Here is a 26257-nt window from a genome sequence, read left to right as displayed (position 1 = left end):
CCGCGCAGTGGCAGTCGCCCGGATGTAAGCGTAGGGTGGAACCGAAAAAGACTGAAGAGTTGGCGCAGACTCAGAAACGCCTTGACGCCACCTCTACCCCATCATGTGATGAGGTCCGGGTGGCTAAGAGCCGGCTTTGCGCAGACATTCTCGCTTGTCTCCATTTGCCACGTGATGAGGGCGTAGCTGTGGTAACACGGCCTGGCGCGCAGTACGCAGGCACGTGATGAGGCCCCTTACGTCAGGCACGCTGCAAGCGTGCGGGCGGGGCGGGGTTCGGCGGCGCCCGGCGAGGACCAAAGTGCGTCTTCAGACCGGGCAAAACCCAGTTGGGTTGGACAGCCATGCCCAAGTACTGCCGGGCTCCGAACTGCTCCAACAATGCGGGCCAACTGGGCGCGGACAACCGCCCGGTGAGCTTCTACAAGTGAGCACAAGCGAGGGGCGGGCCTTGCAGGGAGGCGGGGCCCTGTGGGGGCGGGCCCGAGGGTAAATGCAGCAGTGCGGGGGACCTAGTCCATCTTGCCGGTGTCTGGAAGCAGGGTTAGCAGGTTGAAGAGACCGTGTTCCCAGTGTTTCACTAACAGTAGACACCGCACGTGTAAAGGTGCAGATGTGTGAAACAGCAGGGGTAGACGATAGGTAGTGAACGGGGCGAGCGGAGGAATGGGAGGGCCGTGTAGACAGAAGTGAGGTTGGTCCAGGCTCAGAAAGAGCCTACAGTTGCCCACTCGCCATCCCCACGGATTTGAGGCATCTCAAACTCAAAACATCCGAAACCAAGCTCCTGATTTTGTCTCTCCTAAAACCTCCCATATCCTTTATTATCCTAGTTAATAGCTTTCCATCCTTACCGTCTTTCGGGCTAGAAACCCTTAGAGCCATCTTTACTTCTTCTCTTTTCTCACACTTGAGAAAGTAAAAAATTAACTTGAACTGTAAAACAAAAAAAACCCAATAACAAAAAACCTGCTCTCTTATTTATTTGGCTGGAATGACAGACACGGGAAAAGCTAGCTGAAGAGTTAATAGGAAAAAAAATTTCTATATTTTTCTCAGGGACGTGTTGCAGATGTAAAGTGACAAAACTCCCCTTCTTTTTTTTTTTTTTTGCGGTACGCGGGCCTCTCACTGTTGTGGCCTCTCCCGTTGCGGAGCACAGGCTCCGGACGCGCAGGCTCAGCGGCCATGGCTCACGGGCCCAGCCGCTCCGCAGCATGTGGGATCCTCCCGGACCGGGGCACGAACCCGTGTCCCCTGCATCGGCAGGGGGACTCTCAACCACTGCGCCACCAGGGAAGCCCAAAACTCCCCTTCTTTTGAGTGACTGCTGCTTTCTTACTAGGAAGCTTTGTTCTCTAAAATCGTAGGCCATCACAAATTGCTGTTTGAAATTACATCAGTAAGAATGAAGCATCTTACTTAAGGTTTGGAGAAGTCGAGTCACTTTGACAGAGAAGCAACCTTGATTTACAGTCCAGGTGCAGAGCTTCAGGTAAGGGGTTTCTGGACACAGTATTCCACATCTATCCAAACTTTATTGCTTCCAAGGAGACGGACCCTGGGTCCACTTTGTAATCCAGGTCTGATATTGATCCCTTTACACACAGTTCTGCTTTGCTTTGAGCCTATCCAAACACTGTTTCACTTACATTTCACCTAAATTTCACCTATTCACCAAACCCAAATAATAATTATTTTCCTCTGTTGGATGAAACTCCCCACAGTATCTCTGGTGTACAGTTCCCTTATTGCTGTGGTAAATAAACCTGACTTCCCTAGACTACATGTTTGTCCCTGGTGGCCTTAGTCTAAGTTGGCCAGGACACATTTCCTCATCCAGTCCATTAGCAAATCCTGTTGGCTCTCCCTTCAAAGTCTATCAAGAATTTACCACTTCTAACCCCCTTCCTTGCCCCCACCCTGGTGTTGGCCAGTGTCACCTCCTGACTGCATGACTGCACTATTTTAGTAGCCTCTTCATTTGTCAACCTGCTCCCACAGTCTGTTCAGGGCTCAGATCCCCTCCCCAGCTCCCACCTGACTCTGTAAAGACAAGAAGGTGAGGCTGGAGCAGGCAGAGAACAGGCCTACAAAGCCCTACAGGAGCTGGATCCCCACTCTCTGTCTGACCTCATCTCCTCCCTCCTGCCCCTTACTTAACTCCGCTCCAGTGTCACTGGCTTATTCGATGTTCCTCTAGCATGCCAGGCACAGTGTTGCCCCAGGGCCTTTCCCTGTTCTGAACAGCCTGTGCTGTTCCCTCTGCCTGGAAAGATCTTCCCTTTATGACCACCACTCTGTAAAATGATAACCCTCTCCCGTACGTACATATTCTCCCTATTCGCCTCCTGCTTTATTTTTTCCTTTAACATTTACCACTTTCTGGCATACCACATATTTGATATATTCATTTATTGGCTCCTCCACTAGAATGTCAGCTCCATGAAGGCAGGGATTTTTTTCTGTCTTATTTCCTGTTGTGTCCCCACCACCTAGAACAGTGCCTGGCATGTAGTGGGTGCTCAGTAAATATTTGTTGGATGAATTCGATGAATGCATTTCAGGTGGGCTCCTCAGGAAACTCAGAATGCCATGTCCCAGCTATCCCTTGAGGGACCCTGGTTCAGGGGAGGAGGAGGGCAGAGGAGTTTTTGAACCTAAATCAGTATGTCCAGACTTGCTTTTTAATATATATCACTCTGACATCGTTTATTAAGTCAGCAACTCCGAGTGTCTCCTGTAGTAAGTAAGCTCCTGCTGGACACAAAGGACCCTGACAGATCTTGTTTCTGCCCTGACAGAGCTCATGGATAGGTGCGGGGTCAGTCATTGAAGAACTGAGGACACAAGTTGATCCTTTCTCTTCTTCAGCACCACTGCCCCCAATCTAGTCCATTAATCCATCCTTTGACTCTACCCTCCAAAACAGTCCCATCCTGCAGCAATCACAACAAAAGCCCTAACTCCTTGGCAATACAGTTATAAATGCAAATGGCAGAATCCTCACTAAACTATTAAGAAATAAGGAAAGGAAGAAAACCCACCACATTCCTAGTCTGACCACTTCTTATCACCTCTGCTGTCACAGCATAGCCCAGGCTGCCATCATTTCTTTCTTTCTTTCTTTCTTTTTTAATATTTCTTTCTTTCTTTATTTATTTTGGCTGTGCTGGGTCTTAGTTGCAGCATGCGGGATATTTAGTTGTGGCATGCGGACTTCTTAGTTGCAGCATGTGGACTTCCTAATTGTGGCATGCATGTGGGATCTAGTTCCCTGACCAGGGGTCGAACCCGGCCCCCTGCATTGGGAGCGCGGAGTCTTACCCGTTGGACCGCCAGGGAAGTCCCCATCATTTCTTAATGAGATGCTGTGATAGATGCTTGCTGGTCTCCCTACTTCTACACTTGCTTCCCTTACAGCGATGACAATAATAACTTGGTTAAAGAGCACTTACTGTATGCCAGGTAAGTGTTCTAAGTGCTTCACACATAATAATAAGGAGAACAGTGAGAACTGTGCATAGCAGCCAGGCGACCGTATAAAAATCAGTTCATGCCTGTGTTGTTTAAATCCCACCAGTGGCTGCCGGGCTGTTCCTCACACAGGCTGACCCATTCCCACCTCAAGGTCCATCCCTGAGTCACTCTTGAAGAAGCCATTTAGCTAAGAGTTTGGTGAGGAGCAGTCTCCAAAGGAGATTCAAGAGAGGGCATGGATGCTAGGAAGGAACAAGGTGAAACACTGAGGGAAGTGGCTGCTAGGAAGTAACTCAAAATTCCTGCCTGGGTGCCAAAGGAAACATTCATTAGTTGTGATTTAGGCCCTTTCAGGAACAAATGACAGTCATCTCTCATGGCAGGGGGAGGTGTCTCACAGGTAGGAATTGCATCTGTCTGGCAGTAACAAAGTCCTGAAATAATAGTGGCTTTACCAAATTACGGGGTCTGTAGGAATCAGCGTGGTTAGGTTATGCTACAGTAACAAATTCACAGAATCTCAGTGGCTTACCACAACAAAGGTTTATTCCTCACTCACACTAATGTCCTTTGTCGGCCATTTGTGGCCCTTGTCTACTGTATCTTAATTGGGGATTCAGGCTGAAGGAGCCTCCCCTACCTGGAATATTGGTGGTCTTGTGGGAGGGGGGGAAAGAGAAAGTGGGGAGAATCACCCAATGGCTCCTGGTAAATTGCATACTTAGAAGTGGCCCATATCACTTTTACTTCTTTGGCCACAGCAAGTCTATGGCAAGCGTCAGGTCAGTAGAGTGGAAATGTGTATCTTCGTGTGGGGAAGGGCAGCAAATGTCTTGAACAATAATACAGTCTACCACAAGGTTTATTTTTCTCTCACATGAAGCAAGTATAGAGGTTGGCAGATGAGCACTGGTGTGGCAGTTCCACAGTCATCAGGGATGAGGGTCCCATCTTTCATATCCATCCAGTGGCTGCCAAGTACCTCAGCCATCATGCCCAACCATTTCTGGTAGGGAGAAAAGAGAAGGGATGAAGAGCAAAAGAGACACAACTCTAAACTGAGCTGGTCCCCTTTACAAAGCCTCAGAAATCCCACCCAACGGTAGGTTCTTCATCATTGGTCACCCCTCCAAAAAACTGCAAAGGAGCCTGGGAAATGTAGTCTTTTGATGGGCAGTTAACCACCCTGAAGACATTCTGAGTTATGTTAGTAAGGAAGAAAAGAACTCTTAGCAGTGCTGTAGATAGAATGGCCAACAAGACTAAAATATTCTATAAAAAAAGGAGGACACTGGCTGTGCACTTAAGGTTGAATTTTAGAGAGGGACATTTCCTATCATAAATGTTGCCATCTAGAGGAACAAAAGAGAATAAAACCAAGACCAAATTAGGAAGAGGTTTTCTATGATACTACTTTCCTCCTTTGCGCCTTGAGCTGCTTCTGATTCCATTTGAGAACCCTCTCACATTTAAGGTACCATCCTAGATGTCTCACCCAACATGGCCAGAACTTAGTTACGTGGCCCACCTACTGCAAAGGAACCTGGGAGACAGTTGTCCAACAGGGCACATTATGGCCTCAAAAAAGTTGGAGTTTGTTAGGAAGAAGAAGAGAGTGGACGTGGAGTAATCAGTTGGCAGTCTCTGCCCAGGAGTAGGTGGGAAGTGCTGGTACAAGGGATTTCATGTTCGTGTCCAGGCAGAAGGAGGCTGGTGAGAACATTTGGATCTCAGATTGAGGGTGAAGGAACTGCATCGGCCAGAGTTCCTGGCTCTGTGCCCTGGGGTTCTGCTCTTTGGATGCCACGCTCTCCTCTGAGTCAGCCCTTCTGTCCTCATTCACCAGCTATCCCCCACTTCCCTCTCTGTCTGCCTTTCGCCTGAGAAGCCTTCCTTTGCTCCCCACCAACAACCTCTGTCCATCCCATCCACCTCCTACCCACTGGTGGCCTCTTTACTTTCTTATGTGTCTTTCCCAGTGTTTCTTTATGCAAATGCAAGCAAATCTGAACATATGTTCTTGTTTCCCCCTTTATTACTTTGTTAGTTTCCTATGGCTGCTGTTACAAACTCCTGGTGGCTTAAAACAATAGGAATTATTCTCTCACAATACAGATCGGTTTTACTGGGCCAAAAATCAAGGTGTCAGCAGGGCTGCATTCCCCAGGAGGCTCTAGGAGAAAATCTGTTCCTTGCATCTTCCAGTTTCTGGTGTCCGCAGGCATTCCTTGGCTTTTGGCCACATCACTCCAATCTCTGCTTCTGTCATCACATTGCGTCTCCTCTTTTATCTGTGGTAATATGTTCTTCTGCTTCCCTCTTAAAAGAATACTTGCAACTGCTTTTAGGGCCAACCCGGATGATGTAGAGGATAATTTTACCCATCTCAAGATCCTTAACTTACTCACATCTTTTGTCATGAAATGCAATATTCACAGGCTCCGGGGATTAGGACATGGATGTCTTTTGGGGGACCGTTATTCAGGCTGCCACAGTTACTGAAAGCTGATATACTCTATTTGGAACCTTGCTTTTTTCACATAATGTGTGCCTGACAATAGCATATCAGTTCATACAGTGCCTTCAGCCTATTTTAGAGCTGCATGGTATTCTTCGTGTGCATATGCCTGAGTTTATTTGTCCCGTCTCCTATGGATGGGATTGTCCCCCACCCTCTAACACTCCTTACTCTTCCTTTTTAACAAAGAGAGAGCAGGCCTTATAGCCCTCAGCAAGTAAAGGTATCAGGTGTTTTTATGGTTAACTCCTATTTATGGAATTGATACTGGTATTCCATTTTCAATTGTGGTTTAAAGTTTCTCTTTTAGGTATCTTCATTTAATACTTAAGTTGGTCAATTTTAAGAAAAATATTAAGTTAGTAATGTCACAAGGCTTCCCTGGTGGCGCAGTGGTTGAGAGTCCTCCTGCCGATGCAAGGGACACGGGTTCGTGCCCTGGTCCGGGAAGATCCCACATGCCGCGGCGTGGCTGGGCCCGTGAGCCATGGCCGCTGAGCTTGTGTGTCCGGAGCCTGTGCTCCGCAGCGGGAGAGGCCACAACAGTGAGAGGCCCGCGTACCGCAAAAAAAAAAAAAAAAGTCACAGATATGGAAGACATTGTGAAGGTGGGATGTGGATGACTGACTGTATGAGTTACCAAATGCTCCATAACAAACTATCCCAACATTTAGCAGCTTAAAATAAACCTTTAATGTTTCACAGTTTCTGGCAGCTCCCACAGAACAAACTGGCCAGAACTTAATCATGTGGCCACCTCTAGCTGCAAATGAAGCTGGGAAATGAGGTCTTTATTGTGGACAGTCTTGAACCAAGGTCTAAATAGAAAGTGAATTGCTATAAAAGAGGGCAAAAAGATGTTGGGGACAGTGGCACCAGTTAACGGGTGGCACTACTTCTTATGGACACAGAAGTAGTTGGGCGCCTGTAGAGGGTGCCTCATCAGATAATCCCTATCCACTCCCACTGGGAAAGCTTTTATTTAATTCATTAAAAAAATAACTTTAAAATTAAAAATTTTTTTAATTGTGGTAAAATACACATAACATAAAATCTCCCCTCTTAACCATCTTTAAATTCAGTAGTGTTAAGCATGTTCACATTGTTGAGCAACCAATCTCCAGAACTTTTTCTTTCTTTCTTTTTTTTAATTTATTTATTTATTTTTGGCTGCATTGGGTCTTCATTGCCATGTGCAGGATTTCTCTAGCTGCGGCGAGCAGTGGCTTCTCTTGTTGCAGAGCACGGGCTCTAGGCACACGGACTTCAGTAGTTGTAGCACACAGGCTCAGTAGTTGTGGCTCGTGGGCTCTAGAGTGCAGGCTCAGTAGCTGTGGCGCACGCACTTAGTTGCTCCGTGGCATGTGGGATCTTCCTGGACCAGAGATCGAACCCATGTCCCCTGCGTCGGTAGGCAGATTCTTAACCACTGCACCACCAGGGAAGTCCCTCCAGAACTTCTCCATCTTGCCAAACTGAAACTCTATACCCATTGAACAAGAACTCCCAATTTCCCTCCCCCTCCCCCCAGCCCCTGGCAACCACCATTCTACTTTCTGTTTCTCTGAATTTGACTACTTTAGATACCCCATATAAGTGGAATCATACAGTATTTGGGTTTTTTGTGACTGGTTTATTTCACTTACCGTAATGTACTCAAGATTCATCCATGTTATAGTATGTGTCAGAATTTCTTTCCTTTTTAAGGCTGAATAATATTTCATTGTATGTATATACCGCCTTTTGCTAATCCATTTGTTGATGGACCCTTGGGTTTCTTCCCACTTTTGGCTATTGTAAATAATGCTATTATGCACATGAGTATGCTCATATCTCTTCGAGACTCTGCTTTCAATTTTTAGGGAGTATGTATCCAGAAGAGGGATTGTTGGATCATACGGTAATTCTATTTTCAATTTTTTGAGGAACAGCCATACATAGAGGCTGCTCCATTTTACATTCCCACCAGCTGTGCACAGGGTTCCAGTTTCTGCTCGTCCTTGCCAACACTTGTTATTTTGTGTTTGTTTGTTTTTGTATAGTAGTCATTCTAATGGTTATGAGGTGATATCTTGTGGTTTTGTTTGGCATTTTCCTGATGATAAATGATGTTGAGCATCTTTTCATATGCTGGTTGGCCATTTGTATCTTCTTTGGAGAAATGTCTATTCAAGTCCTTTGCCCATTTTTTAATCGGGTTATTTGTTGTTGTTAAGTTGTTTAAAAACTTTTTAACATGTTTTCAAGCATACACAAAAAATAGAGTTGTTTAAATGAATCCTCGTGCATCTATCACTCATTTACACCAGTTGTCAACATTTTGCTAATGTTTTTCATCCACCTTCCTCCCATGTACACCTTTAATGCAGTATTTTAAAGTAAATTCCAGACATTAGGTCTTTTATCCATAAATATTTCAGAATATTTTTCCAACAGATGACTATTTAGAAGGTTAAACCAATATAATTATCACACCTAGCAAAATTAACTTCTTACAGTCATCTAATACCCAATTCATGCTCAGTTTCCCCCAATTGTATTAAAATGTCTTTTTACAGAATGGCTTGTTGCAGACAAAGTCCACATCTGCCTTTGGACTGATGTTTCTTAAATCTCTTTTAATCTATAATCCCACCCCTACCCCCATGAATATGGGATCTCCCACATTCTAGATTTGTCCAATTCTGTAAACTGCCTCCTGAGATTCATATGGAGGAACAGACTGGAGGGGAAGGGAGAGTGACAGTGGGTAAAGAGACCAGGAAGGAGACTGTTGCAAAAACCCAGCCAGGGGAGGCTGGAGGCTGGATGCGAGGGTCAGCGGAGGTGGGAGAGGTGGGCTGATGCTGGGTGTTTAAAAGGTGGAGCCTGAAGAACTGGATGTGAGTAGGAGGTTGAGAGCCTGGTTGGGAGGCAGGGCCAGATTCTGGCCCAGGGGAGGCAGAGGTTTGGAGCTCAGGGACCTCTGGGTGTGCGTATCCTCATGGAGGGGTGGGGTTGGACCTGATCTCGCTGACCCCGCCCCCCGGCAGGTTCCCCCTGAAGGATGGTCCCCGGCTGCAGGCCTGGCTGAGGCACATGGGGTGTGAGCACTGGGTGCCTAGCTGCCACCAGCACCTGTGCAGCGAGCACTTCGCCCCCTCTTGCTTCCAGTGGCGCTGGGGCGTGCGCTACCTGCGGCCGGATGCTGTGCCCTCCATCTTCTCCGGAGCGCCGCCCGCCAAGGTGAGCTCAGGAGAGTCCCATTGCTGGAGTCTGATCCCCCGCCCTCCCCTCTGAGGGAGGTCCCTCCTGCAGGCTGACTCTCAGCCCTCCACTCCTGAGGAATTTTCCTTGGAGTCCGGCCCTGATGTCCTCGATCCCCCATCCCTTGCCTTGTCTTCCAGAGGCAGACGAATTCCCGAAGCACCGAGAAACCAGTCGTGCCTCCAACTCCGCAGGAGGCCACGTCCCTGTCCCCTGGTCCAGCCGTCCCGGCCCCTGGCCCCGTACAGCTTGTGGTGTTGGGGCCAGCATCCGGGGGCCCCGAGGTCCCAGCCACCGTGTTCCTGACTCCCCTGCCGCGTCCGCCGGTTCCCACGGGGCCGCGCCCTGGAGTGTCGGCCCAGCACCCCTGGCCCGGGCTGGGCGCGGCGCTGGGAGCGCTGCAGCGGCGGGTGCGGAGGCTCCAGCGGCGCCACGAGCGGCACCAGGCGCGGCTGCGGGCTCTGGAACAGCTGGCGAAGCAGCTGCGCGCGGAGAGCCTACTGGCGCCGGCGCACCGGGGCCGGCTGCGCGCGGTGAGTGCCCTGCCTGGCCCACACAGTGGGTGTGCTTTCAGCTAAACTAGAGTCCAGAGTTGAAAGTCAGAACATTTCACCCGTGTTTCCAAATTTCTGGCTTGAAAAAAATCAGTATGGCAATGCCAAGCAACTATCGGTGGGAGCTGAGTAGTGGCTGCTAATATTATTAATAATATTATAATATTTAAGCAGCCCTTACTCTCTTCTAGACACAGAGTAAATAACTTATTGAAAACTCACTATGACCTTGATATTGAAACTGCTCTTGTCCCCATTTTCCATATGAAAAAACTGAAGCACAGAGTGGTCCAGTAACTTGCCCAAAGCCAGGCAGTCAGTAAGTTGCAGAGCCAGGATTCAAACCCAGGTGTCTGGCCCCAGAGGAGGCCTGTGCTCCTCTGTGGGAGAGCTCCCTGCCTGGCCCCTATAGAGCTTGAGTTTGCTACTCTATACTAGAGTCTCCCAGGCCCTATCTAAGGCCCTTTTGCCCCTATGTTTTACTGCTGAGTACTTTCTGGCGTGGGGAGTGGAGGGGATCATGTCTTTTTTTATTTGGCCACACCACGCGGCTTGTGAGGTCTTAGTTCCCCGACCAGGGATCGAATCCATGCCCCCTGCAGTGGAAGCACAGAGTCCTAACCACTGCACCACCAAGGAATTCCCAAGGGGACCATGTCTTTAAAAATCAAAATTTGACCAGGCCTTTTTCCTGCTTAAAACCCCAGGGTCAAGCTTGAGGTCCCAGGGCCCTTGTTCCTGCCTGGACAAGGGAGGTGGGAGGGGGTTTCAGAAAGCCCCTGAGGTACCTCTGTAGCTAAGGTGTCTCAACCTGACAGCCAGTGGGTTGGGCCTGACCCACAGATGTTATTCTTTTGGCCTCAGTAATGCTGTAAAATATTTTCTGGTCTTTCCTGAAGGCTCAGCAAATCTAGCAGCACTGGGTTCGCATCCCCAGATAGTAGCAGTCAGCTAGAGCTGCAGTGGCTGTCCCCGGAGGCTTCATGTTTGAGACTGTGGCCTGAACCATGCGGGAGCACAAGAGGGACATACGAGGGGGTGGGGGTGGGGGCAAGGACATAACTCAGACTCAGGCCTGCGGCTCTTCATGGAGCCTGCCAGGGCCCCTGGGCTGACAGTGTCTCTCTCTGCCTCCCCTGTCCCCATTCTATCCCTGTCTCTCAACCTCTTCCTTTCTCTCCCACATTCATCTTTGTCTTTCTGCCCCCTATGTCTCTGTCATCCCATCTATCTCCCCACTTCCCATGTCTCTCTTCTCTCCCACATTCATCTTTGTCTTTCTGCCCCCATGTCTCTGTCATCACATCTATCTCCCCACTTCCCATGTCTCTCTTCATCTGCATCTTTATCCCCCATATCCATATCCCTGTCTCCCTGCCCCTACATTTCTCCCACCCCCCATATCTGTCTCTCCGTGTCTCTCTTCCCCCACATCTCTCTCCCTGTTTCCCCATACCTCTTTATACCCTCATGAATGTCTCTCTGGTTCTCACATCTCTCTCCTCACATCTCTCTCTGCCCATATCTCTCTCTGTCTCCTGACACCTCCCTCCCACCTCTACCTCCCTGTTCCTCACCATTTCTCCCCCTGCCCCCACTTTTTCCTTCCCTCCTTCCCTCCCCTCACTCCCCTCATTCCCCTGTGTCCTCCATCTCTACTACTTCTTTGCCTTGGACGGCCCAGCTCCCTGGACCTGAGGAGTCCCAAGCCTTCACCATCATCTGTGGAGGGCCTGACATAGCTGTGGTCCTCGCCCAAGGTCCTGCACCTCCCACCCTGGACGCCAAGCCTGAGCTCCTGGACACTCAGACTCCCAGTGCATAAGGACCAGGACAGATGACAGAAGACAGAGGAAGAGAGATGCATCAAACGTGGGCTTGGCCCAGCCCCATGACCCATGCCTGGGGCATAGCAGTGCCTCCCTCAGGGCCCTGGCTCCCACCACCTCCTCCTAGGGACCCCTTGAACCTTAGGGCTGACCTGGGCCCAAGACCCCTGTCAGCAGTGATTACCCTGGGAACCAGGTCCCAACCCCACCTTCAATCTTTGCGGTCAGTAAAACATTCTCAGAGCAGAGCAAGGGTTGTTCGTTTGGAGAGAGTTGTACCTGGTTCTGAAGAGCCCCTTGTACCCTTTGCCAAGGCTGGTGCCAAGCTGGGGATACAGCAGTGAACACAGCTGACAAAAGTCCTGTCCTCGTGGTGCTCACTTTCTGCTTGAGCAGAAGATGAACTAGTAAATTAATAAACAGTATAATTTCAGGTTGTGATAAGTGCCATAAAGACTGAATGAAAATGTAATGGGCTGGGTGGGAGGGAGGACTCTCTAAGGAGACAGTGTTTGAGCAGACACCTGATGATGAGAAGGAGCTGGCCTGGAAGGCACGTGGACTGGATGTTCCAGGGAGAAGAACAGCCTCTGCGCATACCCTACCATCTAAGGTATAAGCCGGAGGAAGACAGTGTTGCTATGGCGAACACTGAAGCAGGGAAGGGAGTGAGTGTTTGTGTGTGAGGAGGGTGGGGTTGGGACGCAATGTTAGATAGAGCAGAAAAGGTCTCATTGGAAAGGTACCAATAAGCGAAAGCCTAAAAGAGAGGAGTAAGGGAACCAGGTATCTGGGGAAAGAGCATTCCAGGCAGAAGGAGCGCCAGTGCAGAGGTCCTGGGGTGAGGAGGAACAAGGAGGCCAGGGTGGTTAGAGTGGAGTGACTGAGGGGGAGAGTGAGAGGAGGTGAGATTGGAGAGATGACAGGGACGTTCACACAGGGACTTGTGGGTTGTGGTTGAGACATTGGCTGTTACCTGCAGTGAGGTGCAGCAAGCAGATGCCTTTAGGAAGGTCCTGATGTGATAGGTGTGGGTTTTTTTTTTTTGTTTTTTTTTTGCGGTACGTGGGCCTCTCACTGTTGTGGCCTCTCCCATTGCGGAGCACAGGCTCTGGACGCACAGGCTCAGCGGCCATGGCTCACGGGTCTAGCCGCTCCACGGCATGTGGGGTCTTCCCGGACCGGGGCACGAACCCGTGTCCCCTGCATCGGCAGGCGGACTCTCAACCACTGCGCCACCAGGGAAGCCCTGATAGGTGTTAATAGGTCCCTCTGGCTGCATATTGGAGTGTTGTGGGGAGCTGCCATAGTCCAGGTGGGAGAGGATGAAGGATGGACCAGGATTAGGGCCTGGGACTGGGGTGAGGGATGAAATTCTGGAAATATCTTAATGGAGCTACTGGGCCTGCACATTAGAAGGATGAGAGGTGGAAGGCAAAGTCAGCTAGCCCTGTTCAGGCTGGGATGATTGTGGACAGTGCAGGCCACAGCCAGTCAGGTGTGACAGCCCAGCCAGGATGATGGGGCCGGGAAGGCCTCATCCCTGGGCTGGCTCCTAGAGGCCTTTCTGGGGGGAGGAGTCCATTGGCAGATCTATCCCCTAGGCACTGCCAAAGCCATGTAGCACGGTGATTAAAAGCCCAGGCGCTATAGCCAGGCCACTGGGATTCAAGTCTTAGCTCCATTACCTGTTTGCTGTATGCCCTTGGGTAAATGGCTTACCTTCTCTGGGTAAATGCTGTGTGCGCACTATGCGATAATGACAATGACAGTGATTAGAGGAGTCTCCACAAAGTCATCCCTCTGAGACATCCCTTGTCTAGGGTGGACGTGGAGTAGAGGTCAGGTCTGATATGTCAGAGAGAGACAACACCCACCACTACCACACATCGAGACCCCTGCCCAGACTGGTCTGGTTTGCAGGCCTTCGCAAAGGCGCCATCACAGCGGGATGGACAAAAATCCATGTGCCCGTTTTCCCATCCCTGTCTTTTTGCCCTTGTCCCTGCTTCATCTCTCTCCTGTCTCCATGCCTCACATCCTTCTTCGTGGCCATTTCTTCTACTCCCCGTCCTCGGTGTCTATACCCTTCCCACCGCTGCCTCCAGCCTTTTCATCAATGCAAGCAGCCTCGCAGTGTCTCCGCCCCCGCGCCTGGTTGGGGGTGACAGCGCATGCGCCGTCAGCGCCCCTCCCTCTCCACCCCCATCCCCCGTCGGCGTCCGGGCCTCGTCCCCTTCTCTCTGTCTTCTTCTCCCCCATCACTTCCCCAGACACTGGCACCCCATTACTCCAGTTTCCCCGGTTTCAGCTTTGGTCTCCAGCCCCAGACACCCGAGGTAAGATGGGTAGAGGGGAGGCCCGCGGAGAAGGGGAGGGGCAAAGCATCCTGCATCCTGAGATAAACAAACCGGGGGAGGGGGCGGCCTAGACTGAGGGCCCTGACGCGGGAGGAGAAGAATGGGGGACTGGCCTGGGGGAAGTGGTAGGCGTTGGGCCCACAAACCAGCGTCCTCTGATGGGTGACTGGCGTCCCTATGATTGCCCAAAATCCAGAGCTGGGGGCGTGGGAGCCACCCGGAGCCCGGTGAGCGTCTGGGGGGCTCAGATTCCAGAGACTGGGGCACCCTCTCTAGCTGACCTCTGCCCCCAGGATTTGCCTGAAGGCCACCTCCAACTCTGCACCTGCCCACTGAGGGCCACCAAGGACCATGACTAAGACAGATCCCGCCCCGATGGCCCCGCCGCTCAGGGCGGAGGGAGATGAGGAGGAGGAGGAGGATGAGCCTGTCCCAGAGCCCCCCAGCCCCACCCAGGAGCGCCGGCAGAAGCCTGTTGTGCACCCCTCGGCACCTGCCCCCCTCCCCAAGGACTACGGTAACCACCCTCCCCACTCAGCAATATGGCCTGGAGCCTTGGGTTGCCAGGGAGGTTTGGCTGAACTCTGCTGGTGGAGATGGTGGGAGGAATCTGGAGGATCTGAAGGTGTTCTGGAGGAGTCGTGGCCCTTGGATTCCCCCCCCCTCATTAATTCATTCACCCATTGGAGAATGGAATTGGGATAATCGTAATATTTGATTCATGACAAATCATTCAGTCATTTAGTCATTAAACAAGCATTTTTGGCAAGCCTGCTATGGACCTAGGAACTGGGGGCACAGCATGGAGCAAGACAGATCTAGTCTTTGCCTAAGAGAACTCACAGGCCTCAATGACAACCACACAAATAAGTATAAAAATATAAGTACATAATTACAAGCCTTGATGAGAATTGTGTTTGCTAAGAACCGAATTCTGCAAGAGCTTTTTAAGATACGCTTTCCCTGAGGAAGGAACATTTGAGGGAGACTCAAGGATGAATTGAGGGTTAACAAGGGAAAAGATTAGGGGAAGGGGGTCCCAGGCAAGGTAACCGCAGGAGTAAAGGCTCTGAGGTAGGAAGATGTGGAGCTGAGAGGGTGGCCTCTTGGAGAAAAGGAAAGTGTCTGCTCATTCACCAAGCACTGTTTATCCATCACTACTACTCTGTGACAAGCCTTGTGCTAGGAGATGAAGATTTAATGGTGAGCAATCCAGGCATGATCCCTGCTCTCAGGAGAGAAGGCAAGACTAAGCAAGTAACAGGTATATAAATCGGATAAGTTCAGATTGGAGTGGATGCTATGAAAGAAATAAAAGATGGAGATATAATAGAGAATGGCTAGGGGGCAGCACCTTGAGACAGAGTGGTCAGGGTGGGTCTTTGACGAGGTGGCATTTAGGCTGAGACCCAGAGCATGAGGAGGAATCAGCCATAGGAGAGCTGGAGAAAGAGTGTTACAGGCTGTAAGCAGCAAGTACAAAAACCCTGAGGCAGGACTGAGCTTGGAGCAGAAGGAAAATCTTGGTGTTGCTGTTAGGGAGTGATTGGAGCTGAGGTGAGAGGTTGGCAATGGCTAGATCTGGAAGGGCCTTAAAGGCTACTGTGAGAACTTTGGATATATTCTAAGTGTGATGGCGGGGGAGAGCAGTTTGTGGGGGGGCAGGTCTGATTTATATTTTTAAAAGCTCCCTCTGGCTACTGGGTAGAGAGGGTGGAGCTCAGCCAGAATTAGATATAGGAGGAGGCTTTTAAAAGATGTTGGCTGGGAATCCCCGGCAGCTGTAAGTTCGGAAATGAGGTTCCAAGTTCAGAGAGTAGGTGTCATCAGGATAGGGCAGGAGGGGTGGCATCTGTGGACATGTCACCCACTAGAGGTGGGTCAGAGAGGCCATAAGTTGCCCTCAGTCTGATAGAAAAATAAGAAAGTTATCTGGGTGTCTAGGGCCGGGTATCCACCCTGGGAAACTGGAAAATCTCCACTGGAAATGTGGCTGGATGTGGCTGGGACCTGTGGCCTGCTGGGAAGTCAGAGAGTCTAGGGTATCTGCCCCCCGTCCCCAGGAATCCTGCCTGTAGAACAAGGAGGGTTTGGTCACAGAATGTGAAGGAATCTGAAAATGCAGTCTAGGACAGAGAGAGGGCTAAGGTGGACTCCAAGAGAAACTCGTGTATTTATTAAATTTGTACATTAATTCAGCTAGACTGACAGAGTGCCTCCTGCATGGATAGGGGAGTGAACAAGGCAGCCTGGAAACGTCCTAGTGAGGGGGACAAGCAAGAAAGGAAGAGAATGAGGAAGAAGAGAAAGAGAGGAAAAGAGGGAGGGAGGAAGGAGTAAACAAGTAATGTTAAGTAGTGATTTTTTTCTTCTTTTTTTTCTTTTGGCCATGCCGCGTGGCATATGGGGATCTTAGTTCCTTGACCAGGGATCGAACCCGGGCCCCCTGCATAGGAAGCACAGTGTCTTAACCGCTGGACCACCAGGGAAGTCCCTAAGTAGTGATATTTTTAAAGAAATGAAAAAGGGCAAGAGATAAAGAAGGGCAGAGGTGCTGATTTAGCCAGGGTGGTCTGGGGAGGCCTCTCTGAAGCCTTAGGAAGATCTCAGGGAAGACGGGCCCAGGCAAGAAGAACAGCAAGCACAAAGCCCTGAGAGAGGAATTTGCCTGGCGAGTTGGAAGGACAGAAGGAGGTCAGTGTGGCTGGAGGGGAGCGAGTGAGGGGGAGAGGGCAGAGAACGGATGAGGCCAGTTTGTTTAGGGCCTGCGGGCCAGGCTGAGGATTTGGGTCTGTACTCTGAGTGTGATGGGAGCCAGGGCAGGCTTAGCCAGGGAGAGCTGTGCTGTGACTGGGGTTTTAAAAAGAGCACACAGGCTGCTTCCGGGAGACACCTTCTATGCGGTACGTCCCTGGGCTCTGTGTCATCTGGTCATTCGTTTGCTCATCCATTCAACATGCACTGGGCTCCTGCCTTGTGCCAGCCCTGTGCTGCGTGCTGACGTTACTACAGGGCAACACTCTAAAGGGGGGAGATGGAAGTTCCTCTGGGCACCCCCTGGCTGGCCACAGGTTGGGTCCTGCCCATGGATCCATTTTATGTGGACTGCACAGTAATTGAAATTCGGGGAGATTTTTCTTAAACACCGTGACTTCTGCCTTTTTAATTTTCTTCACCCTGGAGATTTGGCTAAAGCATGCCCTGACAGGGTGACGTGCGCTAGAGCAGCAGCAGCCCCCTTGGGCATGCAGACTCCTTACCACTCTTGTTTCATGGGGTGGAGTTTGCTGCTATATGATCTTCCAATTTTTCAAGACACACCAGGCATCCACATTTTTATGTGAGGCCTGATTTTGAAACCTCACGCTGGCCACACAGAAAATGCCTGTGGCCCATGTGCCACCAGTTTGAGACTCTGTTTTAGAAGGTTTTAAAGGTCTAGAGCTCCTCTGCCTTAGGATGGAAGGAGGGGGGGTCAGTCCACAGTTTGCCTGGGGTGATCTTGGACCTCTCACCACCCCAGCCTTCACCTTCTTCGACCCCAACGACCCTGCCTGCCAGGAGATTCTGTTTGACCCGCAGACCACCATCCCTGAGCTGTTCGCCATTGTGCGCCAGTGGGTGCCCCAAGTCCAGCACAAGATTGATGTCATTGGCAATGAGGTGAGAGCGCTGGGGAAGCGAGGGAGGAGAGGAAGGGGTTCCTCACGTGTTTGGGTAACCCTCCCTGGTCCCCTGGTACTCCCAGATTCTGCGTCGAGGCTGCCACGTGAATGATCGTGATGGGCTGACCGACATGACACTGCTCCATTATGCGTGCAAGGCGGGGGCCCACGGAGTCGGTGAGGGTCCAAACCCCCAAACCTAACTGCCACGCCCAACACTCTCAGAACCCCGGCCCTCAGACCTCCATCCTGGACCCCACAGCCTAAGATCCCAAAGTGCAGTCCCTAAAGCCCTGGTTCTTCCCCATGCTCTGGGCCCACACTCTGGAGGAGGGAACCCAAGCTGACCTGGGCTGTCACGCAGGGGACCCCGCGGCGGCTGTACGCCTCTCGCAGCAGCTGCTGGCACTGGGCGCAGACGTGACCCTGCGCAGCCGCTGGACCAACATGAACGCGCTTCACTACGCGGCCTATTTTGACGTGCCGGATCTCGTGCGCGTGCTACTGAAGGGTGCACGGCCCCGAGGTGAGGAGGAAGGGCCGGGCTGGGAGGGGCAGGACCTAGGCGAGGAAGGAGGGCTGGAAGCAGAAGGAGGGTACCCAGGTGTGGGGGTAGGAGACGAGTGAGAAGGCAGGGAAGGCGACTGATGGGGCCTGGCATGGGAGGCCAGGGTGGGAGGCGGGAGGTGGGAGGTGCAGGAGAAGGAGTTCAGGGGTCCAAAACGTCAGGGCCTGGCGGGAGCTGGTTGGGATGGGGGTGGCCGAGGAGGGGCGGGGCTCTGTGTCAGAGGCTGCCGTGGGGTGGTGGGGCCTGGGGCCTGCGGGTTAAGAGATGGATGAAGAGGTGGACTTCGGAGGCTGGAAGGCAGCGGGAGGGCTGGGGTGCTGAGGGCGCTCACCCGGAACCCTCCTCTCACCCACTTCCCAGTGGTGAACTCCACGTGCAGTGACTTCAACCATGGCTCAGCCCTGCACATCGCTGCCTCCAACCTGTGCCTGGGCGCGGCCAAATGTTTGCTGGAACACGGTGCCAACCCGGCGCTTCGGGTACTGCCACCCTGGCCCAGTCCTGTTACCTTCCTTCTCCTTCCTCCCCAACCGCTTTCTGGCCAGCAGGCCTCTGCAGAGGATGGGAGCGGGGGAGGGGGCGGGGCAGGACCACTTGAGTTTCTTGAAACTCTCATTCCCCATTGGCCCAGTTGGATCCTTAACCCGGTACCACAGGAGCCCATTTTCACTGTTTGTCCTTCACATGGCCCCATTCCGGGCTTGGGGTCTTGGCCCTGAGGGCATGACCTACAGCACTGAAGTGGGACCTTCATTCCCTATTGGCTCCATACTTGACATCTCCAGCCTGAGGTCTCAGAGGTGGACTTCCCTGGGGATCGTGGGCTGTACCTTAATGCCCCACCCCTTCCTCTTTCCAAGTTGGCCCAGGGTATGACCTACTCCCACCTCTGCCTCACCTCGACCCGGGGTCTCTGGGGGCATGGGCTCAGTGGGAGTGCAGCCTATGCCGCTGAGTCTTTGCTCCCTCTCTTCCTGTTGGCCCCCAGAACCGAAAGGGACAGGTGCCAGCGGAGGTGGTCCCAGACCCCATGGACATGTCCCTGGACAAGGCAGAGGCGGCGCTGGTGGCCAAGGAGCTGCGGACGCTACTGGAGGAGGCTGTGCCGCTCTCCTGCGCCCTCCCCAAGGTTACGCTACCCAACTATGACAACGTCCCAGGCAATCTCATGCTCAGTGCACTGGGCCTGCGCTTGGGAGACCGCGTGCTACTGGATGGCCAGAAGGTCAGGGACTGGAGCAGGGAAGGGCGGGCAGGACTCAGCCCTCATCCCTCAGAGCTGGGTCTTTGGGCAGAGTGCAGACTCTCCCCTTTGCCTGCCCACCCTCCCAGTCATGCACACAGTATTCATTTTGTCTAACAGTTGTTCTGTGAGTGCCTCCTTTGTGCCCCACCCAAGCTGAGCTCTCAGTCCAAGGGGGAAGACAGATCCATCTCCTGACAGTGACAGCCCAGAGCTGTCATGGCTCACGAGGAAGCACATGCAGAGTGATCAGCGCAACTCTGCCCCATTTGGGTCCCCCTGGGCCTTGTGGTTCCCATCCAGGGGCCACTTGTGTTCCCAGAGTGGTCAATACTTTGCTCACTTCAAGATGCTGAGGAATGAGCCAGGAGAAGAAAGGGAGAAGGGGGCCCTAGGGAGGGGGAGCAGGTATAAAGTCCCAGAGGACAGAGAGATCTTTATTCATTCAATCATTCCAAGTTTGATTCATTTACCTGGTGTCCCTCAGGCTCCATGCTGGACCCAGCCTGTCCTTGGGGATAAAGGCCTGTGTTAGCCCCAGACCTGCTCTCATAGAACTCCATTTCTATTGAGGAAGAGACAGTCAATAAAGTATACCCATAGTTAAGATAATTTCCAGTAGCAACAAAGGCTTTGAAAACCATTAAATGCTTGCATTTAATAAATTGGCCCTAGCTGAGGGCCGAGGTGGTTTTAGCTAAGGTCTTCTGAGAAGGCTTCTCTGAGGAGGTGATATCTGAGCTGAGAGGGGAAGGAGCTCACCTTGCAAAAATATGGAGACAGAGGAGACCGCAGGTACAAAGTCCCAGAGGAGGGGAGGGGTAGTGTGACTGGAGGGGAGTTATCTAGGGAGGGTGAAGTGGCGACGTTAGCAGGGGCTGGATCTCACCAGACCTGCAGGCCACTGGAGTGAATTTGAATTTTGTTTCTTTGTACAGTGAGAAGCCATAAAAGTCACATTTTGTTTCGTAATCAAGAGTTTTGCATGCATCAGCCCCACCTGGGAAGTTTCTGTACATGATTTAATCAAATCAGTGTGACAATTTTGAAAGCAGGATGGGTTGATTCTCTCCATTTTACAATATAGAAGACTGTAAGAAGCCCAAGAGGTGAAACTCTTTGTCTGAAGACATGTAATAACAATCTCTGCCTGTAGAGAAGCAGCATAGCACAGTGGTTACGAACTCAGGCTCAGGGATTTGCTCAGGCAAATCTCAGCTTTGCCACTTACCAGCTGTGGGGCCAGTGATTTCACCTCTCTGGGCATCAGATTCTTCATCTGTAAAATGGAGCTGATAGTACCCACTTGAGGGGGGTTGTTTGAGGTTTATTTTATTTTATTTTATTTTTTTAAATTAATTTGTATTGGCATATAGTTGATTTACAATGTTGTGTTAGTTTCTGCTGAACAGCAAAGTGAATCAGTTATGTATATACATATATCCACTCTCTTTTAAGATTATTTTCGAGGTTTAAATTAGTTAAAATGGGTAAAGCCCTTAGAATAGGGCTTGGCTCTGTGTGCCAGGCACTGTTCTGATCCCCACACCAGCTCTCCAAAGTAGGCGCTATTATTTAGCCCATTTTATAGATGAGGAACTGAGGCTTAGAGCAGTGAAGAAGCCTCTCACAAATGATAATAACCACACTCGCTGCAGCTAAGCAGCTTCACATATATTAGAAGTGTTTCCACCGGATGACCAGCCTCTGAGGTGGACTGTGATCCCCATTTTCCAAATGAAACTGAGGCCCCGTGAGGTCCCTTTACCAAAGTTACAGGGTAATAACAGGCAACACTTACTGATCCCTTACTCAGCACCAGGCCCTGTTCTGAGGGCTTTTATGTCTCTATAGCATTCATGTCCAGTAGACCTTTCTGTGAGATTGGAAATGTTCTATGTCTGTGTAGTCCAGTGAACTAGCCATGAGCCACATGTGGATATTAAGCACTTGAAATGTGGCTAGTGGGATTGGAGAAATGCTATTTTAATTTAATTTTAGTTAATTTAAATTGTCACATGTGGCTAGTGGCCGTGTACTGTGTCGGACAGCGCAGCTCTGTAACAGTCCTGTAAGGCGGGTGAGATTTCTGTTCCCATTTCGCAGATGAGGACATCGAGGCACAGTTAAGTTATACAACCAGTGAATGGTGATGTCCAAGCTGAGATTTAAGCCTGGGGCTCCCTCGTCCATCCCACCATGCTACCTGTGTGCCGGTGATCTTATCGGCCTCTCAAGGTGCACCCAAGCCATATCCTCCCTTGTTTCCTCAGACGGGCACACTGCGGTTCTGCGGGACCACGGAGTTCGCCAGCGGCCAGTGGGTGGGCGTGGAACTGGATGAACCTGAGGGCAAGAATGATGGCAGTGTTGGGGGTGTCCGGTACTTCATCTGCCCTCCCAAGCAGGGTCAGTCCCACTGGGGCCCAGAAGGTGATGGTGGGGTCCACTCAATAGTTCTGCTGCTGAGTGCTGGGGTTGGGAGGTGATGAGGGGGGTCAGAGGGCAGAGGCTTGGACAACTCCCAGCCCAGGCTCTGTCCCCCCAGGTCTCTTTGCCTCTGTGTCCAAGATCTCCAAGGCAGTGGATGCACCTCCCTCATCTGTCACCTCCACACCGCGGACTCCCCGGATGGACTTCTCCCGTGTCACAGGCAAAGGCCGCAGGGAACACAAAGGTCAGAGGGGGAGCCCTAGGGGTGAAGAGAGCCATTTTTGAGGATATTCTGTGGATAGCCCAGCTTCTGTGACTCAGTTTCTCCTCAGGCTCAAACTCCCATTTTAGAGGATGACCTCTGAGTTCCTGACTTTTGTGCCTCAGTTTCTCCTTTGACTCAGTACTGGTCCCACCCAGTTCTTGCAAGGACCTGTGTGTTCCCTGCCCCCTATGACTTAGTTTCCCCTTAGACCCAAAGGTTTTCTCCCAGTTTTAGGGAAGAATCTGTGGGGCTCCTGGCTTTAGTGACTTGACTTATCCTCAGACCTAACTCCCCCCTTCATTTTAAAAGGACAGTTTCTGGGTTTCTGACTTCTGAGACTCAGTTTTTCCCTTGGCCCAAATATCTTCAATTTTGAGAAAGAGTTTTGAGGTTCTGTAGGTTCTTGACTTAGTTGTCCCTCAGGCCCAAAGCCCCCACCCCCATTCTCTGGCAGCTGGGATTGTTTCCTTTCAAGCCCACCCCCCCAACCCCATTTCAGGGGAAGGCTCGTCTCATTTGAACCAGGATTCTACCTTGTGGCTTTCTGGGTGACACGGGGCCCCCAGGGCTGGCATCTGGAGGCCTCACCCTCACCCCTTGTCCCCTTCCCGCCAGGTAAGAAGAAGCCCTCATCATCCCCATCTCTGGGCAGCCTGCAGCAGCGTGAAGGAGCTAAGGCTGAGGTTGGAGACCAAGTGCTCGTCGCAGGCCAGAAGCAAGGGATCGTGCGTTTCTATGGGAAGACAGACTTTGCCCCAGGTGAGGATAGCTATCTGGGCTGGGGGCAGGCAGGGCCTTGAGGCATCCTGACACTCTCCTGTTGCAGGTTACTGGTACGGCATAGAGCTAGACCAGCCCACCGGCAAACATGATGGCTCTGTCTTTGGTGTCCGGTACTTCACCTGCCCCCCACGGCATGGAGTCTTTGCACCAGCATCTCGAATTCAGAGGTGAGCCCAAACTCTGGTCACAGCTCAGGGCACCACCCAGAATCCTGATCCCCTGCTTGGATGTCTCCTTCTCTTGGACCAGGAGGACAGTGTGGATATCCACCCCCACACCCTAGCTCTTTCGTTGTAGGCCCCCCGGGGCTCCGCTCCTGGTCAGACCCTGGCCTCTTGTGGCTCTGACTCCTCCCACTCCTCGTGTCTCCCCAGGATTGGTGGATCCACTGACCCCCCTGGGGATAACGTTGGAGCCAAAAAAGTACATCAAGTGACAAGTGAGTTGGGGGCTGGCTGTGGGAGGAGTGTGGATTTGGGGATAGGAAGAAAGGTCTTGGGTCCTCAGGTATATGCTGGTGACAGAATCTCCAGTATTTAATTGGGGACACAGGGTCCAGGAAAATGATGAGACAGGATCCCAAAAAGGATGGGCGCTATAGGGATGGGGATGTTAACGACAAGGCTCTGAGCAGGCACCGGGGACATGGGTAGGTCTTGGAGGACACAGGGAATATTATTGACAAGAGGTCTAGATGGCTATTGGGAATGTAGGATATTGGGGACGTGGATAAATATTAATGAAAAAGAGTCTGGGTAGATATTGAGGACAGAGGTGGGTCTATCATCCCCTCACCTGAGACCTTGCCCTTCCCTTCAGTGACGCAGCCCAAACGCACCTTCACAACAGTCCGGACCCCAAAGGACATCGCATCAGAGAACTCCATCTCCAGGTACGTAGCAACCCTTGGTCCCCCTCTCCTGTGGGATATTCAGGGAGAGGCATCCACCAGGCCATTGGACACAGGGAGTCTGGAGTTCTGGGTTGGGGCTGGAAATAGAAGGTAGGAAAACATACGACTAGTTAGCTTACCCAGAAGCAGTCTTTAGGGAGTGAGGCCCCATAGTGAATTCTGGTGACTTCAACTTTTTTATATATATATATATATATATATATATATATATATATATATATGGCTGCGCCGGGCCTGGGCCCCCTGTGTTGTGAGCACAGAGGCTTAACCACTGGACCGCCAGGGAAATCCCTGGTGACTTCAACTTTTAAGGGGCAGGTAAAAGAGACAGAACACCTTCGGCTCCACGGGAGCCTGAGAGGGCACAGCTGGAGAGACAGAGGCAGAATCCAGAAAGGCCAAATCCCAGACACTCGGGGAAGAGCTGGGTGGTGATGGATCCAGATGCTTCCGCATCCTGCACCAGCGTGTGACACAGTTCTCTTCCCCAGGTTGCTCTTCTGTTGCTGGTTTCCCTGGATGCTGAGGGCGGAGATGCAGTCTTAGAGGCTCTGGACATCTGAGAGAGACACAGAGCCTCCTCTAGCATCTCCTGATACAAGGAGCCCCCGAGTCACCCTGAGATAGAGATTTCCAGTAACACATCCAGAATAGAGACCCCCATTAGCCAGCCCTCGATCACTGAGGCCCCATTATTAACAGATTCCCTCATGATAACCCCCCAAATACAGACCCTATGTTACCCAGAAAGAGATTCCCTAAGTGTAGTACCTTCAGGCTAGTCCCAACCCCTCAGAGGAGACCCCCCCAATAACAGATTTCCACAGCACCCCAAATGACGGTGACTTTCTCTACATAATGCTCCACAGCAGAACATTCCTGAGTCACTAGTCACTGGATCAGAACCCTTCCCTGTTAACAAAGGCCCCCCCCCCACCATCAAGTCCCCTTGAAAGAAACACCTCCAAAGCAACAGTAACAAACCCACATTTAATGTCAGTCCCCTCAAGATGTTGTGACCCCCGTGGTCACCCCAAACCCCCTACACTGCAATCAGAGACTCCCTCCATTAACGAACCCCCCTGCTCTTACCCCTCAAGAAGAGACCCACATTAACCAGCCCACTGTCACCCCCAATTTACAGATACCAAAACAGTACTGGAAGTGCTAATTACAGGACCCCCAAGTCTTCCTATCCTCTGCACCAAGAAACCCCCAGTGCCTTGTACGAAGCCCACCCCATGCGGCCCACAGCACCTGTGCTGGCCAGGCTCCCAGAAAATTCTCTATTTTTAAAGTAATTATTTCCCCCTTTGGGGGCACCCCAAAATTTGGAGGTCCCATTCTGGGACTCTGAGGATCCAAACCCCAGAGTACATGTCCTAAACTCCCCTGTGCCCGCAAGTCCTAGAGCCCCTAGGAGACCCCAAAGCCCTAACTCCCAGGATCCCCAAATCATGGAATCCCCAAATCCCCAGGGAATCCCAAATTTTAAAAATCCAATCCCAAACCCCCAGGAAACCTCAATCATGGAGGTTCTTGTGCCTGGGATGGAGGAGATACGCATCCTGGGCCCCCAGGGCACCTCAAGCCCTATTCATAGGTACCAGAAACCCCAAACAGGAATTCTCATCCCTGGAAACCAGAGGACTTCAATGCCCTGAGTCCATGGATCTCAAGACACCCAAATTCCAAGAGCCCCAGCCCCAAGGGAACCCCAAATCCTCAAGCCTCCATCTCATACATGAGGGGCATCAAGGCCTTGAGGGGATCCCAAATCCTGGAGTCCCCATTTCAATCTACATTCTGGTCACAGGTCCAAAACACCAAATCTAAGTTACTGGCCCTGAAGGACCTCAGAGCACCCTGGCCAGACTAACAGCCCGACGGAGACCCTGAAGGCCCAGGGGTCCAGGGCAGACCTGGGGCCCTGAAAACCAAGGACAGCTCACGACTGCCCCTTCACTGCATGTCCCCAAACTCAGCATGACCCCTACCCCCTTCAATAAAGACGTTTCTACGGCTCTCTGTGTCGGGTCGGTGTTTAGGGAGTTACGGCCCTGCCTCCGTACCCTTGCTGGGTACAGCAATCTCGCATCCCTGCGGCTTTATATAGGATGGCCTAACCTGCGGGGAGTCCTTCCAACCATCGCCTTTTTCCTGTGCCGCCACGGCTGCCCCTCCTTTCTGGGCTCTCCGCAGCGTGGACAGGTTCGATTCTGGAGCTCTGATTGGTCGATGCCAGACGAAGACCCGTCTCTGAAGGGGCCCCAGTGGCTCAGAGGCCGGGAGGCACAGCCTGTCACCGAAGGAGGGCGAGGGGACGGAACAACAGTGTGTGAGAGCACCGATTGGGTGGAAGGAGGAGCCTTAGAGCCTTTGAGAATTCCCATTGGTCTG

General features: G+C 51.6%; 2 protein-coding genes and 1 long non-coding RNA gene across 10 annotated transcripts; 2 read left to right on the top strand and 1 right to left on the bottom strand.

The window, feature by feature from the left end:
- The first annotated feature begins 79 nt into the window (after positions 1 to 79).
- THAP8 (THAP domain containing 8) lies at positions 80 to 13865 on the top strand. Of its 6 annotated transcripts, none has more exons than XM_033413990.2 (5): positions 243 to 427; positions 9031 to 9223; positions 9385 to 9777; positions 11559 to 11670; positions 12148 to 13865. In XM_033413990.2, the coding sequence occupies exons 1-4, from the start codon at positions 345 to 347 to the stop codon at positions 11637 to 11639; spliced, it is 750 nt and encodes a 249-aa protein (XP_033269881.1). In that variant the 5' UTR covers positions 243 to 344; the 3' UTR covers positions 11640 to 11670; positions 12148 to 13865. The 6 variants fall into 6 exon arrangements, with proteins under 6 accessions (XP_033269882.1, XP_033269881.1, XP_049559014.1 ...); XM_033413988.2 differs by having other exon boundaries at positions 245 to 427; positions 11483 to 11670; XM_033413991.2 differs by lacking the exons at positions 243 to 427; positions 12148 to 13865 and adding an exon at positions 80 to 219 and having other exon boundaries at positions 11483 to 12068.
- Positions 13827 to 25881, top strand: CLIP3 (CAP-Gly domain containing linker protein 3). 2 transcript variants are annotated; one of them, XM_004284166.4, is made up of 14 exons: positions 13827 to 13966; positions 14281 to 14504; positions 17511 to 17650; positions 17736 to 17829; positions 18017 to 18178; positions 18581 to 18699; positions 19209 to 19445; positions 21737 to 21872; positions 22012 to 22140; positions 22777 to 22920; positions 22988 to 23111; positions 23319 to 23383; positions 23764 to 23836; positions 24349 to 25881. In XM_004284166.4, exons 2-14 carry the CDS (start codon positions 14339 to 14341, stop codon positions 24401 to 24403), a joined length of 1644 nt encoding a protein of 547 aa, XP_004284214.1. In that variant the 5' UTR covers positions 13827 to 13966; positions 14281 to 14338; the 3' UTR covers positions 24404 to 25881. The 2 variants fall into 2 exon arrangements, with proteins under 2 accessions (XP_004284214.1, XP_049558929.1); XM_049702972.1 differs by lacking the exon at positions 13827 to 13966 and having other exon boundaries at positions 14010 to 14504.
- On the bottom strand, positions 20790 to 26221 carry LOC117198254 (uncharacterized). 2 transcript variants are annotated; one of them, XR_004479339.2, is made up of 3 exons: positions 25985 to 26221; positions 23783 to 23934; positions 20790 to 21809 (listed from the first exon to the last, which is right to left on the bottom strand). It is a non-coding gene; the product is annotated as an uncharacterized LOC117198254 (long non-coding RNA). The 2 variants fall into 2 exon arrangements; XR_004479338.2 differs by lacking the exon at positions 25985 to 26221 and adding an exon at positions 24194 to 24350.
- Between the last annotated feature and the right edge of the window lie 36 nt (positions 26222 to 26257).

Source organism: Orcinus orca, chromosome 20, assembly GCF_937001465.1.
Source record: "Orcinus orca chromosome 20, mOrcOrc1.1, whole genome shotgun sequence".
Classification (NCBI taxonomy): domain Eukaryota; kingdom Metazoa; phylum Chordata; class Mammalia; order Artiodactyla; family Delphinidae; genus Orcinus; species Orcinus orca.
This window is presented reverse-complemented; position numbering and strand designations above follow the sequence as displayed.